Here is an 18,980-nt window from a genome sequence, read left to right on the forward strand (position 1 = left end):
ATTTTGGGTTACTCGAAATATAAGATGTGCACATCAAATCCACGAGATTTGTCAGAATTGAAAGATGCCATAAAACCGTGAAGTCATACAGATTCTTCCGGCAATGTTTAGCTCGTCATTGTTCCTAACAATCTCACGCATGCGGTGCATTATTATCTGCAAAGGTGAGCACGTTGGAAACTCGTAATTCCAAGAGCAGTTGTTTTCCCTCTCCTTTCTTGTGTTGTCACTGGTTTTTTTATAATGGTCTTCTTAGCAAATGTTTTACGCCGGCAGTTTTCATTATACGTGTACCGTTTTAATGTCATTTATGGTTTTCCAATGCGCTTATGAGTTTGAGGAGGGAAAACGTAAGTGCTACTACTCGACAATTTCGAAATATATTCAGTGTAACCGTCACCGTAGGAGCTGTATTGTTTTATATCATAACAATCTCGAGCGCACGGTTTCAAATAAAAATATCTGAAGTTTCATTTCGATTGGTTGAGCGGATAGGCCGCTTGGGACTCGTATGGTTCATATATAGAGGGGAAGTTTTTTTATGACCACTCTGTACTATATGCAATACCTGTATCAGTTTTCGTTCTTTTCCAGGAATGCAATGGTACGTTTCTAAATATAACTTTTTGCTGTGTCTTCATGAAGTTTCATTCTTTGAAAGACGTTGGGATAAAGAAATGAAATTTCTTCTATAAATATCGGACAAAAAGTTTTTTCTTAATAGTTCTATACAGTCATTAGGATTTTTGAAGTAGGACACACAAAACAATGAACAATGTCCTCTCCGGGACTCTAACCTGGACCTCTCGAATATGCGCCGAGTGTGCTAACCATTACACCCCGAAGGCATGCAGAATGGAGGGAGAAAGTACCTTATACACTCTCCCTTTTAAAGAGCGACCGGGAATTAGGGGACCCAATAGCCAAATCCTGTTGATAAAGAATCATCATCCACCATCTTTTTAGTTCGGGTGCCATTGTAGAGACAATAGGTTAATTTGAAGCAGAAGACATGAAAATGGGCAATGCCCTCGCCGGGATTCGAACCTGGACCTTTCGAACACGCGCCGAGTGTGCTAGCCATTACAGCAGGAAGGCATGCAGAAACGGAAAGGGAGAGAGAAATACCTTATAATGCATTAGGTTGATTTTCTCTTTTTTCCCCGCTGTTCTAATTTTAAATTTCCCACTGTAAGAGAATTCTGTGAAAATCATAAATTCTTTATTGAAACTTTCTTTGCATTGACGGAACTACGTTTGTATATTTTCTTCTCCTCGTTTTCGATCATAAACAGGCATTTTTATTGCAATCATTTAAGTAAACCCCAAAACTTCACCAAGGACTACAATGTATTTCCATGTATCTTCTGCTACATAGTTTCCATACAGGGTTCTGCAAACTGTTCAGCGTTGAGCCACCTGCCTCCCCAAAAGCTGGTGAATATCATGTTTTTAGGTTTTTCAAGTTGTAAATCTTGGTTTTATTATCTTATTTATTATTGCTACAGTATTTAAAGACTTTGCAATTGATTTCTGAGCGGTCGGATTTTCACTTGAAGTAAGAAATAATAAATACTAAAAAATATTTCGTGTTTAAATTATCAAGCAGCAGAAAATAGAGTGTTATCTCCAGTCATGCATTACCCATATTCTACACTCATGACAATAAATTAAGGATAATTCGGAGTCACGCTGAAATCGAACTCTAAAATAAATATATCACCTGTAAAATCACTACACACATCTTCAAGAATCATACGCAAATTTCAGGAAGTAACCAGATGACACCGGTGATACGTCACAGTGACGAGATTGTAAGAGCGTGATATATAAGGAATACAGGCAAAGAAGTAAAATTGTTCGCAGGCGCTTTATAAGCATTTCAGTGCAATAACCGAATAGTTATGACACAAAGGACGCATTTGGATGATTTTTTACGTGGTAGAATTATCGGCCGTCTGGAATGTGGGCGTACCCAACTGGAAGTATCAGACGAACTTGGAATTGCCCAGAGTGTCATCTCCAGGCTTTGGCAACGATTTCAAGATGATGGTAATGTGAGTAGACGTTACAGCACAGGTCGCCCCAGAGTTACAACGCCGAATGAGGACCGGTATTTGGCAGTTACTGCCAAAAGAAACAGGCGGAGCACAGTCTCAGAACTGTCTCGTCAGCTCTCTTCCGCCACTGGTACGACAATTTCAAGGCAGACCGGGTACAAACGCTTAGGGCAGATTGGTTTATATACTCGTAGACCTGTCAGATGCGTTCCACTTACTGCAACTCACTATCGCCTGAGGTTAGCCTGGAGTAGAGAGCATGCATTGTGGACACCGCAACAGTGGGCTTGTGTGATGTTTTCCGACGAGTCCAGGTTTAGCTTGCAGTCTGATTCTCGCCGGACTTTCATATGCAGAGATCCAGGTACTCGTTACCACCAAGAAAACATCATTGAACGACACCGTTGCGGTGGTACAGGAGTGCTCGTTTGAAGTGGAATTATTTTGGGTTCCAGAACTGAACTGCATGTTCAAATTGGAACCATGACAAGCCAAATCTATCGGGACGTCCTTCTGGAACAACATGTACGTTTGTTTCGGGGCGCCATAGGCGCACAATTTGTGTTTATGGATGACAACACCCGTCCTCATCGTGCAAACATCGTAAGCAAATGCCTTCAATCGCTTGATATCACCCGTATGGACTGGCCAGCATTCTCACCGGACTTGAATCCAGTGGAGCACGTGTGGGACATGCTTGGCCGACGAGTTGCAGCCCTTCAACCTCCTCCTACATGTCTACCGGAACTTCGGAGAGCATTGCTTTTTGAATGGTGTAATATCCCCCAAGATCAGATCGATAATTTGATACTCAGCATGCCTAGGCGTTGTACGGACTGTATTGCATCGTCTGGGAGATATACAGTGTATTAACAATCATACCAACCATGTAATATTGGTTTTTTGTAAATAGGTTTTTTTTTTATTTTTTATTTTTATTTATTTTTTTTTTTTTTATTTTTTGTAATTTGCTCCAGGGAGAAAAAATCACTAATTTTTTTAATAATATCAAACATATAGCATCTTTTTTTGCTCTTTACCTTTTGTTTAATAGATAAGCTTTAAAAATGAGTCGAATTTGTTTTGCTTCTAACTCTTCCTTTGCCTGATTTTGCATTATCCTTAATTTATGGACATGAATGTATTTTCTCAGTTTTTTTTTTTTTTTTTTTTTTTTTTTTATATAAAACTCCTAAATTCTCTTGAACTCAAGTACACTGATATTGGGAGAAAATTTATTGCATTCTTACCTCTTCAATAAAGTCGAAATTCTCACTTATAAATTCCTTGATTCAAGATTTTAAATTGAGATTTACACAACCAATAGCTCAAAATAATTACCATTATGTATCTTCTATTAAATTTAAACACAGAGTTGTACGTGTGCCAGATCTTTCACAGAGTATTCTAGGATTTGCGGTCTCTTTAGCAAACTGAGCCCAATTTTTTCTTCGACTCCGCACTTTCTGAATGACATGGTTAACTCATGAATCACACACTTCCACCGCTTAAATTTTCCTTTTTGTTATTAGCAAAATAAAAGCGGATAAAATTCTTGAAGTTTAATTCAATAAGTAATTAACTCTATTTCTATATTTGTTTATGCATATGGGCATATAAAAAGTTTAAATTGTGTACACCTTGAAAACAAAATATGTGACAGTTTTATATCCCTCGTTCAAGCGGGCCGCTTGACGAAATTTAACTTGCGTTTTTCATGTTTCGCGACTTAGGATATGTATTAGATTTATATATACTCTTCAAATATAGGTATTTTCACACAAAACCGGACTTTTTCGCAAAAGACATACCTATTTTTTTCATATTTCGATTCTACGTTTCAAATTATGCCAAAGTGCCAAGTTTTGGTAAAAATCACACGAGTAGTTAGTTTAGTTTTAGTATCACACGAGTTAGCACATTTTTAAAAAATTAGCTTATTATTCAAAATTTTAGTGCTTCAATGTTTATTGAACTTGATATATATATTTTTAATATCTCCTTTTTATTAAATTTATTTGATTCCTTCTTTCAGAACCCAGTAATTCGCATATATTTTCTAATTTATTTTTTTTTAATTTGTATGTTTTAGTATTTTTAAAAATTTTTCGAAAACATTTTTGAACAATAATCTGTAAAAGTGTTGCCATCATCGTAATTTCTAGGCACATCTGCAAAAATTTAGAGTTTTTATTCAAAATTTTCCAGGATATACCGAATTTGTATAGTAGCACGTTTTGAAATTTGGCACATTTTTTATAAGCGATAATAACACCTAATGTGGTTTATGCACTTTGCTAAAATTATTTGAAAGAATGAATGATGCGCCTTTTTTTCCGTTCATGCACAATGAAGAAAGGGAAAGGAAAATAGGTTACCATAAATTAAGAATTTCGCCAAGTAAATTATTCTTGGCGAAAACTTTAAAAAATTGCGAGATAAATTTTACAATTTCTTGGTAAGTTTTTCGCCAAATTTGACAAAATTTAATATTTAGGCATAATTTGAGTTGCAGAATCGAAATATGTTAAAAAATTGATTTGTCGTCACACAAAGAATTTTGTAATTAAAAATATGCATGTTAAAACAACATTATATATTAATTTAATATATATCTTAAATCGTGCTTTCAAGACATAAGAAGCCTAGTAGAACGGCAGATATAGAACTGTTCCATTATTTTGTGCAAAGTGTATATGAGCAAATATATGTTATGATTGTCTTGTACCAAAATGACAAACTGATTTCTAGTTCTATCTGAATAGTTTTAATAGTTTTTTGACAGAAAATGAAATAAATTTGTCTTCCTACAGAATATTCAAAAATGTTCCAAAACTGAATTATTGTTTCAATACTTTTCCGTAGAATAATATACTGTTTTACTTCTTTACTTTGGGTACTTTTTAAAGAATATGATTTCATAGAATAAAATTAAAAAAAAAAAAAAAAAAAAAAAAAACATTTTTATAAGGAGTATCGGATTTTCAGTGTATCCTTATGTAAAATACTATTTAATAAAATATTATTTTAAAATGAACCGCTACTTACAAAGAAGAGGTCGAGTGAAAAGGGACGAAGATCCTTTCTGTGCTAAGGAATAGTAATGAGAAATTTCTTTTTCATTCAAAATCTTCATCACTCGGGATCTATAAAGTAAAACTGATTTTTAAAGGTCATGAGAAAAAATATATTTCGAGTAATTAATATTAAAACTGAAAATGATAAGCATACCTTGGTCTTCACTCGGAATCTTAAACTAAAATTTGCTTATTCAATCTTAGTTTGATTTATTAATCTGTGAGGTTAGTTTTACAAAAAATAAGAAATAACGCAAGCCAGTTTATACAAGTGTTAGAATTGTTTTATATTGCAGCAAAAATTGCAGGCCAGTTAAACATATGGCAAAATTTTCTGTTTTTTGATTTGTGACCAATTTAATAACCAGCCAAATTTCTTGTTAAAGGAGAAAACTACGCAAGTCAATTTGATGAATGGAAAAAAAATGTTAGTTTGTAAGATGTGTTTAGCTGAAAGGATGCAATTTCGACGCAACAAAAGAAAAGTCTGATGTAGACACCATATGACATTTTCGTACGTATATTAAATTACACTGTACGTCTGTTATTTTTCTACACTTCATTTAAATTGGTTTCCTAGGATTATACTAACTTAATTAACCTATTCCTCGCAAGGCAAATTGAAAATGACATAAAAAATTGCAAATTTTGAAATTAAATATCCCTATTAAATTTTATCGTATTTGAGTCAAACTTCTTGTATTTTTATTTTTTCATAACGAGCATAAAATTTTCCAAAGTATAAATATAGGAACCAGGAGATTGCATTAAAAGTCAGATTTCATTATTTTCCCAATTTTGGTTTTACTTCTTTGTACGAAGTAAAAAGGAAGTATTGTAATCGCGAAAAGTTTCAGGCAGGATATTTCAACGAAAATATCTATTTTGACCGCTATCGAATGCAATTTAACGATGTTGTTACGTGATATCTGTACGTAAGGAAAGAATAAAATGCTCTTTTCCTCCAAAAAAAATTATAAAACTGCTTTAAAATGAATTCTGAAGAGAATTTTTCGTGGCGTCTGTACGAACGTACGTACGTACGTACGTACGTATCTCGCATAACTCAAAAACGAGTAGCCTCAGAACGTTGAAATTTCGTATATAGGACTGCTATAACATGCAGATGTGCACCTCGTATTTTGGTTGCAATCGGCCGCACCAAACGTATATAAATATATTTATATATATATACACTCTGTTACCCGGCTCAGTGATCTCAGTTTCTTTACTCTTAGATGTTTGTAAATTGTACAGTTTTTGCTTTAAAAATGATTGAATTATGTTGTTCTTATCTTCCGGTTAAGGATTTTATGCCTTATATTCCGGTTATTTATTTTAAATCTGTGTGCAATATTTTTAGAATTATCAACAATTTTAAAGTTGTTTAAGTGCCGCTAAGCCTAATAATTTTTTTGATGGCGGCCATTGCTTGTTTACATTTGAAACAGCAGGATAGTGGATTTGTTGTCACTCTAGAGAAACTTAGCTTTGCAACAACAAAGATAACGCCTTCATTTATTATTGCCAATTAAATCATGCTTAATTTTTTCGAGGAAATAAGTGTTTAAGATTTACTTCGTAATTTTTAATTCAGTTTGAGTTTTTATGTATTTTTGCCTTGTCGCGAAGTGAGAACTAAATTAATTGAATGAGAAGTACACAATCGTCTGTGAAAAACTGTTTCTTTTTGGTTTTATTTGCTTAATTTCTTTTATTCATCGTTCTAGCTTTATTATAGTTTTTGTATAGAACATGTGGCAACGATTAGATAATTCTTTAAATGATATCAATTTTGTGCATTCTGAGTTATGATATGAACTAGCGCCAGAATGTTGCTATGGTAAACAAATAGAGTGAATTTTAAAGGATGCATTTATTCTATCGCAGTTAATGCGCTATCGGCAAAGTAGATTTAATTCAATCCGATAAGTTTAAATGAAATGCAAGGGAAAATGCATATAATTTAATATTCCGTGCAAGGAAGTCATGTGGTGTACACATCAAATTTTTTAATTGAAATTTTCTAAACATGAATATTTCTGTTTCTATATAAACACTTTTGTAATTGGAAGTCTATGCTGGGAACAACAAATGCGAAAATAAAGGCCGGGTAAACTGTGCAGAAACACTTTTGTAATTGGAAGTCTATGCTGGGAACAACAAATGCGAAAATAAAGGCCGGGTAAACTGTGCAGAAACACTTTTGTAATTGGAAGTCTATGCTGGGAACAACAAATGCGAAAATAAAGGCCGGGTAAACTGTGCAGGAATTCAGCTTTCCTCCAACTAACCAACACGTGACCATCACTGGCACCAAAGCAGGACGTGCTTTCATCAGAAAATGCTACAGATCTTCACCTCGTCCTATAATGAGCTCTAGCTTGACACCACTGACACCACTGACTGATCTTGGCTATTTAAAATTCTGTTTTTGCCTATTTAAGCAGCGTATATTTTTGGATACCATCATAAAAATTCTTCCAGTATAGGATTAAAAGCCGTCTGTCATCATCAAATTACAATTTCCGTCATCATCATATTACAATTTTTCTAAACTAAAAGCACGAAAGATGGCATGAAAAGATAAACGTATGCTTAGAAAGGAAAAATAAATTATCAGTATAATGTAAGATACTTAGTTCTTTCTTCATTTTCTATTTAATTAAACACAAAGGAAGTACAAATGGCATAGCAAGTGACACGAATAGAGTATTCAGTTCCACATTTTCCAGTTTTAATCTATTTAAAAACAAGCTAACGACTTTCTTCACTTTAGAAAGTTCTGGATTTCTTTTTATAAAGTAGAAAAGCCTTTTCATATTTTTCGATCATTACGTTACATAATGCTTCCCTACCAAGGTAATTATCATCAATGCTGCCTGGCAGGAGTTGCCATTCGAAGAAGATAAGATTTTTCATTTATTATTCGAGCAGCCTGGCAAATTACCAGTTCTCAGAGATATTCTTTGCTATCTTTGGCCTTCAAATTGAAAATTTTGCTTAACTCATTAAGCTATTTATAAGAAAAATATGAAATACTTAATAATTTAAAACTTTATTTTATATTTTAATAATCTGTAATTGATACACTAACGTAGCGTACTTCATGATATTTATTTGATTTGTAAATTACCTAAATGATAGTTAAAAAAACTAACCCTTATTATAATTAGCAGAACATGTTTTTAAAAGCTTTGTGTTATGCATCGCAGTACAAAATAATCGTTTGCACTTGATTTAACAATAAAATTTTTTTGAGAAATATTTAGTGGTTTTACTTCTTTAATATCGAAGCATCAAACTGCTTGTAAATTAAAAAAACTTTTACCTTAATTCCTAAAACAGAAAAAAATATAACATTTATTTACAAGTTACAAGACTTTTGTATTGATTCGAGCATCACCAAACACTTTTAGGCACCGTTTTTATTCTACCCATGTTTATTAATTAAATGTTTTTCTTGCCATCGTAAGAGTCAAGTTAATGATAGTAAATGTTAAAAGGGATTTATTAAATATTTAAAATGGATTTATTACATTTATTAATTAAATTTATTTGTTACATTTATTGATTAAACTTATTTATTATTTAATTAAATTTATTTATTATTTAATTAAATTAATTTATTAAATAATATTTTTATTTTAAATAGATTTATTAACTATGGATACATGAAAAGAATCCACATACGTATGTTATATCTTTAGAATATACATATTTAAAATTGCATAATAATTTATGTATAATATTCTTATTTTCTGAATATATGTTTCATTAAAATGTGCAATAATTTGAATAGTTTTTAATTTATTAGGTATTTATATTTCATAATAAGCTATATATTTAGTTTCCTAAGAAATTATAAATAAAGTCATTTGAAATTAAATTTACAGATGCAAGATATAAATAGGACAAAATTTAACTTTGCTCTGAAATTAATTTTAACTGATTTATCTGAAACCCCGCATGAATCTAAGCATTATAAAATTCAGCAAATATTAAGGCGTGATTAATAATTTAAATGGTACTGGCTGATTATTCTCAACTTCCCCCTCCCAAAAAGTCACGAATTGGTTGGAGAACATTCGCGAATTCGTTGGCGAAAATTAAGAAACCCAAGAAACATCGGTAATAAAATACACTGACGGAAAATTAAGTCCCGTCACCAAGAACGAGTATTACTAGATAATCGAAATTTGGTAGACATGTTTAAACATGCGAATGATGACGTCTATTCAGATTTCGAGGTAGGCGCATATGTTTGGCGCTGGTAGCTCTGTTATGAACATGCAGATCTGTTTTTCTTCAAATACGCGCTGTAAAGTTAGTGAGTCTTATTTATTATTGAGATTTGACGTAGTGAGTTGATGTTAGTCAAGAAAGTCTTTAAGAAGACGAAGTAGCTATTATGAACAGATCAGTGAGTTTGAACGAGGTCGTATAATTGGGCTATGGGAAGATGGATTTTCTTTCCGCGATACTGCAGAAAAGACTTAGCGGGAATGTTCCACTCTGCATGATTGTTGGCAGTAGTGGTCAAGGGCAGGTACTGGCTCAAGAAGACAGGATTCCGGGGGCCATGTGGCACTACTGAGAGGGAAGATCGCCATGTTCGGCGTATTTCTGTGGCGCATTGTACAATGTCTGCAGCAGAAATTTGAGCTGCAGTTGGCACCACAGTGACACAAAGAACTGTTGTAAATCGGTTACTTGAAGGACAACTCCGAGTCAGACACACTGTGCATTCCACTGACTTCAAACCACTGCCGTTTGTGACGTCAGTGATGTCAAGCTAGAGCTCATTGGAGGACGAAGTGAAGATCTGTAGCATTTTATGATGAAAGCCCGTTCTGCCTTGGTACCAGTGATGGTGATGGCCATGTGTTGGTTAGAAGAAGGCCAGGTGGATGCCTGCAATCAACTTGTCTGCGGCCTAGACACACTAAACCTACACCTGATACCTACCCTCCGTATTACTACCTAGAGTTATGGGCTGGGGAGCAATTTAGTACGACAGCAGGAGCACTCTAGTGGTTATCCCATGCACTTTGCAAATTTGTACTTCGGTCTCACCAGATCTTTTCCCAGTGGAGCACGTAAGGGACATCATTGGACGACAACTCCAGTGTCATCCACAACCAGCATTATCTGTCCCTGTATTGACCGACCAAGTGCAACAGGCACAAAACTCCATCTCACAAACTGACATCCGATGCCTGTACGACACAGTGCATGCACATTTGCGTACTTACATTCAAAATACTGGCGGTTACAACCGGTTATTAATTAACGCAAGAAGTTCCTTTGCATAAACCTGTGATCTTGAAAATTTAACCAGTTAAATATGTTACCTAGACAAATGTATTGTTAAAATTTCATTGTTCTATATAAATTTTTTCTTGGTGTCTGGATTTTTTTCCCGTCAGTGTACTTACCTTTTTCAAAAAAATCCTTCTCTTTTTTGCGCTGTTTTCAAATACTGTTACGAATTTTGTACATAAGTAAATCATTTTTGTGAAATTGTAGCGGTGGTTTTTTTTTTTTTTTTTTTTTTTTTTTTCGTACATTGTAACGTGAAATGCTTGAAAGAGAAGCTGCTCTATCGGAAAAATAATGTTACGAATTTTGTATTTAGGTAGCTAATTTTAGCAGAACTGTAATTAAATTTGTTGTATTTCCCCGTGCAACGCAGCGCGAGACAAATATTGAGAGAAAGCTATGTCGGAAAAGTAAAAATACAGGAGCACGGGCATTTAAAATTTAATAAACAGTATCTCTTTAATTTGTATTGAAACTGAATAAATGTAATTCACTACTGCGTTAGCTGTAACGGTAATTAACATCCTCTTATTGCTTTCCAGAAATCTCGAGAAGTAGAAATTGCTAGAAATTTCTCGCGACCGATTGAGAGCTATAAAAAGCCGGAGAGAAAACATCTCAGCTCAGTTGTTTAGTTAGTTGCTTAGTTACTGTTATTGCGATTTCTAGTTACGCGAGAACTGAGATAAATCGGATGTTAACTTTCTCTTTAGATTATACTCTTTGCATGACGTTTTATTTTAAAGTTTTTAGCAGTTTGAACTATAACTACTGATTATACTGCGTGCTATTGTGAACACTTGTACGAATATCTCTCAGGAAAATTCAAGCGTACTGATATATTTCTTTTGATAAGAATGAATTTTATTAATCTATTATCGGACTTGCGCATTTAATCTACAGTAAGACCCCGCTTAACGCGCGGGATACGTTCCATCAAAGTAGAGCGTAATGCGAAACAGCGCTAAACGAGGCTATCTTTACATGTAAATATTGGGGTTAGGGGAAGATGGCTAGGAAATTGGTTAGGTATTAAATTTAAAAAGTGTGTTTTTTTAATAAAAATAAAACCAAACATTTATTTCTTAAAGCCCAAATTAATACCACATTATTATTTCTTGCAAAAATAAAAACAAAATATAAATAACAAAACGAATATTCTTAAAAAAAAACAAATAAAATTCTCAGTCATATTTAGTTAGCCTTCCGCGTTTTCAGTGTTCTGCCTTTTTGTGACAAAAGCATCTAATGTTGTTTGCCTTTTCCTTTTGCGTTGTTTTCTTAAAAGTTCTTCATAAACGGATAGAGCATCTCTAACACCACGCCTTACTTTTGAGCTCCTGTCAAAATTCGGATCATTTTCAATGAATTGATCCATTATTTCAGTTATGGTAGACAAACTCCTTTTTACAAACGCCATCGAAAGTTCTTTTTGCTCTTCTTCTGAATCACTGCTGTCAACATTTTTGTTTTCTTCTTGTTCAGTTAATTCCTTGAGCTCATCATTAGAAAGACTAGCCGCTGCTTCTTGAATTATTTCTTCGACATCTTCCACATTTACCCCTTCAAAATATGTCTGTACAATACCGCACCAAACAAGAAATACAAGTACACTCTTTTGGATATGTATTTGAAACCTATCGCTGCATAATATTTCGGGGAATCCCCGTATGCTGCGAGCGATTTCGTGGAATCCCCGGGTTGAAATAAAAGAGCGCTAAACCGAAACAGCGCTAAACGAAACAGCGTTAAGCGGGGTCTTACTGTATTACGAAACCGTACGCATGCAACAATAAGTATATAGGGGCAAGTCTATTTTACATTGAATAAATCTCTATCTCGCTAAGTTGGCGAGATATCGCCAAGTTGGCAATGGTTTAGGCGCTAATTTTTTTCCTCCAAATTTGGCGAGAAATCGCCAAAAGTCGCTAAGTTTTGAGCCCATTTGGCTACATTTTGACCCGGTCCCTTTATGACAATAACGGGTAATCCTATATGTCCTAAATCTAACCGCATCCGGCCCTCATATGCCTTCCAGTAATTTCGTGAAGTCGAAGGTACTAGAGATATTTAGTGGCTTGGGGAAAACTATATTAAACCGGAAAGAGCACCAGTTTCTGAGTAGTTGTTCAGTTCAGCGTAAGTTCGGAGTATTGAGATATCTCCGTATTAGTTTTGCTTCTTAGATGTGCTTTGCATTACGCTGTGCTTAACGTTCTTACTAGTTTCAAATGCAACTAAATCTTCACAAAACAGTTCCGTTGAACTACGTGCAACGCCATCCGTCGATCATAAAATATAACATCCTATATAAGAGAGAGAGAGACAGAGATACTTTACACCTACCCCCTTACCTGGCTTAAAGTCCTTCCCCGGCTTCTTTATGTTAGCAGTCGTTGGTCAATGTCAAATAAAAATGCTAATTTTCAACAAATAGCGAAATTTAATGTGGTCCAACAGTTCCTATATTTAGATTTGTGAAAGTTTCATACTTGTTATGAATAAATAAAATTATAAGAAGTTTGACTCCCGTACGACAGATTTAACCGCGCTGTTTCATTTCAGAATCTGCAGTTTTTTATGTCGTTTTCAACTTGCCCCGAGGGATCGGTTAGTTAAGTTAGAATAATTCGAGGCAATAAATTTCGGTTACAGCCGAAAACATCGCGGCAAAAACATCGCGGACGAAAACGTCGCGGAGAAAACAACGTAAGGCGAAAACGTCGCGCTACAAAACATCGTGGGAGAAAATATCGCAAAGAGAAAACATCGCAGTTCTAAAACATCGAGGTACAAAACATCATCGTCGAAAATATCGTGGTAAAAAATAAAGTATCTGCAAATCATCGCATGACGAAAACATCGCAGACATGTATTTTTCAAGTTTTAGTAATTGTAAACAGATATTTCCATAATGATTTGTGTGCGCAAGATGTAAAGAAGGATAATTTTTACTTTCACATTTTTTTACTAAGTAATAATTTTTTGCTAAGAATTAAGAAGGCAACTTTATCATAGAAAAGTTGCATTAATCTTCTATGCTTAAGTTTTATTCTTATTTTCTCAGCAAAAAAATTTATTAGCTAATAAAAAATATGAAAGTAAAAATTATCCTTCTTTCCATCTTGCGCTCACAAATCATTATGGGAATATCCATTTGCTGTTATTAAAGCCTGAAAAAAGCATGTCTGCGATGTTATTCTCATGCGATGATTTGTCGATACTTTATTTTTTACCACGATATTTTCGACGACGATGTTTTTAAACTGCGAAGTTTCTGAACCACATTATTTTCGACGACGATGTTTTGTACCTCGATGTTTTATAACTGCGATGTTTTCTTTTTGCGATGTTTTCTCCCACGATGTTTTGTAGCGCGACGTTTTCGCCTTGCGTTGTTTTCTCCGCGACGTTTTCGTCCGCGATGTTTTTGCCGCGATGTTATCGGTGGACACCATAAATTTCAATGAAGCAAAAAATTTACATAATTTAATAGGTCGTACAAAGAAGTCATGTGATCAGAATTCTTTTTAATAAACTGCTTATTTCAAACGAACGTTAATTTAACAAAATATGTAATATTTTCTGTTTCAATTTGCTAGCTGGACCCACTGCCTCGGGGATTTTCCACCAGGTGGGGATTTCATGGTTTCAGGAAGGGAATGAGAGTCAGCCTTTTATTTACCCATTAATCTAAGTATTTAGTTTAGTTTAAATTAGTTACACTAAGCATAAATAGCACACGCAGAACAATAAATAGCTGGAAATAGCTCAAGGGGAACGCGATATTAAGTAATTCCTCCTTAGAGTACGAAAAATTACATACGTTCGTCAAATCATTCATAGGGTAGGCCCACCAACGGCCCATCGGTAAAATCGTTGAACACTGGTAGTTCGGTCCCGAGGTTGAAATCCGCGAACGTGCTGGCTGCATGGACATTTTCGTGGTTTTCCTCATGTTTAACATGTATACGAGTCAGTTTCTCTTAGAAAATCCTCCACGAAAGCATCCCTTCCCTTAGGCCTTTGTGGCTTTGCCGCAATCAGATAAACCATACCAAACCATTCATAGAATTTAGAACTGATTCCCTTGCCTCCAAAACTAGTATTTACATATTATAGCATGGGTTCGGGAAACTTCCGGAAGATTTGGCCCTAGAACTTCGGAAATGTGTTTTCCAAGATCTTCCAGAAAGTCTCTAAGTGAATAATAAAAATTGTCTCCTTGACCGGTCAAGAACGAATTTGCTTATATCTCTTAACTTCTACTCGAGGTATTTTTATAAATTTAACATTGTTGTCCTCAGAATTAAAAGACCTAAATTCTGTGTAAGGAAAACAAAACAGTTAAATAGGAAGCATGTGGTAGCAAATACATAAAACACAAATAAAGCCTAAAATTGTCCTTCCGAAAGCAACAAATAAGCATATAACTGAGTAAAACAATACACAGCACTGTAAGAGTACAAACAAACAACAATACAATAAACAGAATTAAATATTTACAAACATTAATAACAGTATTTATAAAAAAGATGCCCAAACAGTAGTTCCGTTATTTACCTGAGTTCCTCATTTTTGGAGAGAATGTGTAAAATCTTCATCGCGAGGAATGTTGAAAATTCAGCATCAGTTTGATCTGAAAGAGAACTTAAAATACTCTTCAAGACACCTTCGTCGGGTTGTTGACGAAGAAGTATTTCCGCCGCAATAGCTCTTACTGATCTATCCTGCTTCAGACCCACTTGATGAAAAACTTTGAGAAGTTTTTCTTGACCCTGGAAAGTAAACTATTACGTCAAATAAATGGTATGGTTCTAAAATTTTATAACATTTTAGTAGACAGAAAGATGAGAGTTAATTCAGTTAAATTCTTCAGCCAGTCAAAAAAAGGACATCGTTCCGAAACAAGCTAGATTACCTTATTTCATCATTTTCTAAATAAATACTTCCTTCGTTTCATACTTTTTTCATCAACTTTCATACATAAGTGCTCTGGTAAGAAATGCATCAAAATGCAAGGGAAATATCATTCTACCAAATTAAGATACATACCAGTCAGAACCATCAAAATGCAGGAATAGTCAAAAAATAAAATAAATATCCTGCTACATAACTTGCAACTTCATTCGATTACTTTGTTTTAATTGACGAAAAACAAATTATAATTTTTTTCCATCAGCACATGAATAACACAGAATTTCAGTAGCAATATCACTTGCATTTTTATTTAATATCAAATGAATTTGACTTGTCTGTTATGAACTTTTATATTGATTGATTTCATGAAAGAAAGAATAATACATTGTTTTTAGGCTTGATGTACAGTTATTCGAAATTGATCCGAGACGGTGTTAACTATCAAAGGCCATGTAAGTCTCATGCGGTACATATTTAAAGGCAATTTAAACTTGTTTTTTCTTTAAATAATAAGTTATACAGTGGCCGTTCGTATATGTTTTAGACGATTTTGCTTTGCTATAAAAATCGTCTGCTTCGAATTTTTTATACTTTAATTTTGTAAGTGTAAATTAGGCGCCTGCTACATGACAGTTTTGTTTTTATGCAAAATGGCGCTTTTAAAGAAGCAATAGATAAAAGGCTATATTTCTACTCTTCCGGAAAAATATTTCTCGTATCTAGTGCGTGATGCTATGAAAAACGCTATGAAAGCCATGGTTTTTGGACGCTTAAAGCTATAATAGTAATATTGTCAACAAGAAAGATAAAAAAAATAACAAATCCCCCCCCGCATAAATCCCATTAATAATATTGTTTGCCTTAATAAGTAAAGATCCTTTGTCTTTTATAACACTGCACTTAATGTTGGGAATTAACAAAAAACATTTTCGCAAATACCGCTGTTCTTAAGTGATTGCCAGTGAAAGAATTCGAAACACAGTAATTCAAAATTGCTGCAGATGTTAAATTCCCTATTAATCTTTATAATGCCAGTGGTTCTTTAGCGTTCATTCTAATTCAAAATTGTATTTGAAAGTTCTTCTTATAGGTAGTCTTTAATATTATAAATGTGATTACAATGCGTGTGATTACAATTGCAGCAATATTATGAAGAATAACCCTCCGCCGTGAAACTTCCCTAAGAATTACATGTTTGGTATCGAGAAAATTATTACAGTGCAGCACATATACAAAGGACGCGTGAGTGTATCGTTACTCTGGAGTAAGTGTGAAAAGAGAGCGAAAGAGAGGCTGGGATTTCAAATGTAATGTAAATTTATGCATGAAATTTGCAAGGTACTTTGTGAACCACATATTCGAAATGTTTGTTTTGGGGATGTTTCCTCTGAATGCTTTACTTTTATATAGGCAAGATGCTTTTTCTCCTTTTACCAGTTGTGAACTCTTTTATGGGACTTGCATGCAAGGAATCTGTGAAGTCAAGCCAGTCCCCTAAGGAGTAAATTTAGTTATGTTGTAAGGATCTTAAGTTTTACTAACGTTTATTTTATTTTAAATCTTTACTATCACTTCTTATTTTCTACTTCCGGCCAGAATTAAAAGCGTTAACTTATTTATGCAAAATTTGTCTGGCGAACGCCAAGTACTTAAGTTGTGGCTTTTTGCCAAGCGAGAGAGAGGAAGGAGTTAGTCGAAGCAGGCCGCTTGCCTTAGAAGTTTTACTCGGTTGCTGTTTGCCTTCCAGGCCAGAGGTTTAATCCTCGTGATAATTTTAAACGTATTGTAGTGTTAACAGTTCTCTGTACTACATACGGCTTCCTGTTAATATCCGGCCAATCTTACACGTAGGCCCTTGTTGATTATTCCAAATTTAAGTTATAGTTATATTTTTATATTCTTACGTTCAGACCACAAGTAGTTGGTCTCTGTATTCCGAAGTACGGAAATTATTGTAAAAAGTGAAAAATAAAGGGTTTTGTATACCCTTCCTGTGTATCTTGTCTACTTCCCACAGTTATTGAACATATCTTTAGTAAGCTCCCTGTTCCGAGTCAGGTCCTTGCATGTTCCCAAAGAAAGTAAGGCGGAACATTGAACCTGATAATGTTAGCAAAGCGTACGTAGACTATTTAGTGAATAGCCTTAGTATCCAATGGTTTTCTATACGAGAATCGTGTTCCTTTACTTCTGCATGAAGCCAGAATTTAGTCTTGAAGCATGTCAATCCTGTGAAACTTAATCGAATCAAACTTTGGTAAAATTTTGTTTGAAACATCTTTCAAAGCTTTTGATTCTTTTTTTCCTCAAATTTTATTTGGGAAAATCTTGTTGTTGTTGTGAGTTATTTCACTTGTCCGACAGCAACAACAGAACAAACCTACGAAATTCTTCGTGGCAAGGAGTGCAAGATTGCGCCTGGCGTTGGCAAGAGCCTTGAGCACGAAGTGACAGCATGATTTTGCTCAGTTCCGCCCACAGTTTTGACCCCAGGGGGTTCGGGTCCAAAGGTCTCTCAACCTTCTTTTACTAAAAGTATAAAGTAGCCTCGAGTAGAAAGACGAAACGTACCGCGACTGCGGATTATCAAATATCCGAAATGTTGCTTACTTTAGTCGTATTAGTTTTTATATTTGCGCAATCATTCTCGTGCGAATGTGAAACCCATGGCTCCAGAAAAGACGGACGGAGTGATATTCACGCTCACAACACCTTGATGCACCAATGATCGATAGAAGAGATATCTTAACGAATGATTCGTATGAACCGTACAGCCATAGTACTCACCCTAGAATTACATATATGCAGACATTAACCATCTAGATAAAACTATGTTCTTGATCAGAAAACCTTAATTGTGCGTGAAGTAACTAGCCGTCGAGACAATAGGATGATATTTGCAGACATCAACCATCTAAATAACACGACTGCAATCGTATAGACAGATATTAACCTTCTACACAAAACAAAATGACGGTAATTGTATGCGTATACATTAACTGTCTAGCCAAAACGACTCTTCTTACTAGTCAGAGAAAGATTAATGTGGTCATTAGGCATATGGTTCTTGCATACCTTAAGGCATCCTTCAGTCACCTTCAAACAGGACAATGCACAATCGTATGTCTCGGTGTCCGATAATCCTTCAACGCACAGCAGATTGTTTCTACCTCAATCGACACATTCATCAGAGCTTTTGCCGTGCTAGGGCAGGGTACCATGTGCCCTAGCTAATGACAAAGTGGTTACAATAGATGAAATATGGTAAAGAATTCCAGCATCTGAGACACCTGAACACATTCAGTCCCGGAGAAAGCATGGATGTTTGTAAATATATGGGCGACATGGGGAAAGCCTGGTGAGTCGAAACTCCTGTCGAGAGGTTTGATCGTAGGGTAGGATGGTGGGACGCCCTTGAAACTGGCAGATTTTCCTGGGGTCTCATTCTGACTTCCAGGTGGTTTTCCATCAAAATCAGGATGAAGTTTCCCTGTTCTCACGAGTTTAAAATCGGCCATCTCTTCTGTTGCACTTGGAAACTTTCTCAATCATGAAATGGCTAAAAGACCGATTATTTTTGCATTCCTCGACAAGTACTTAA

General features: G+C 34.8%; 1 protein-coding gene across 1 annotated transcript in view; it reads right to left on the reverse strand.

Annotated features, from left to right (window-relative positions):
- Positions 1 to 18,980, reverse strand: part of LOC118194056 (microsomal triglyceride transfer protein large subunit-like) — a 139,337-nt gene that overhangs the window by 18,183 nt on the left and 102,174 nt on the right. Inside the window, exons 12-13 of the mRNA XM_035365243.1 lie at positions 15,023 to 15,237; positions 5,109 to 5,206 (exon numbers count right to left, since the gene is read on the reverse strand). Coding sequence (XP_035221134.1) covers positions 5,109 to 5,206; positions 15,023 to 15,237 — 313 coding nt within the window. The remainder of the gene's footprint in view (positions 1 to 5,108; positions 5,207 to 15,022; positions 15,238 to 18,980) is intronic.

This window comes from Stegodyphus dumicola, chromosome 4 (assembly GCF_044657685.1).
Source record: "Stegodyphus dumicola isolate Sdum_Otavi_A_Nest chromosome 4, ASM4465768v1".
In the NCBI taxonomy this organism is placed as follows: domain Eukaryota; kingdom Metazoa; phylum Arthropoda; class Arachnida; order Araneae; family Eresidae; genus Stegodyphus; species Stegodyphus dumicola.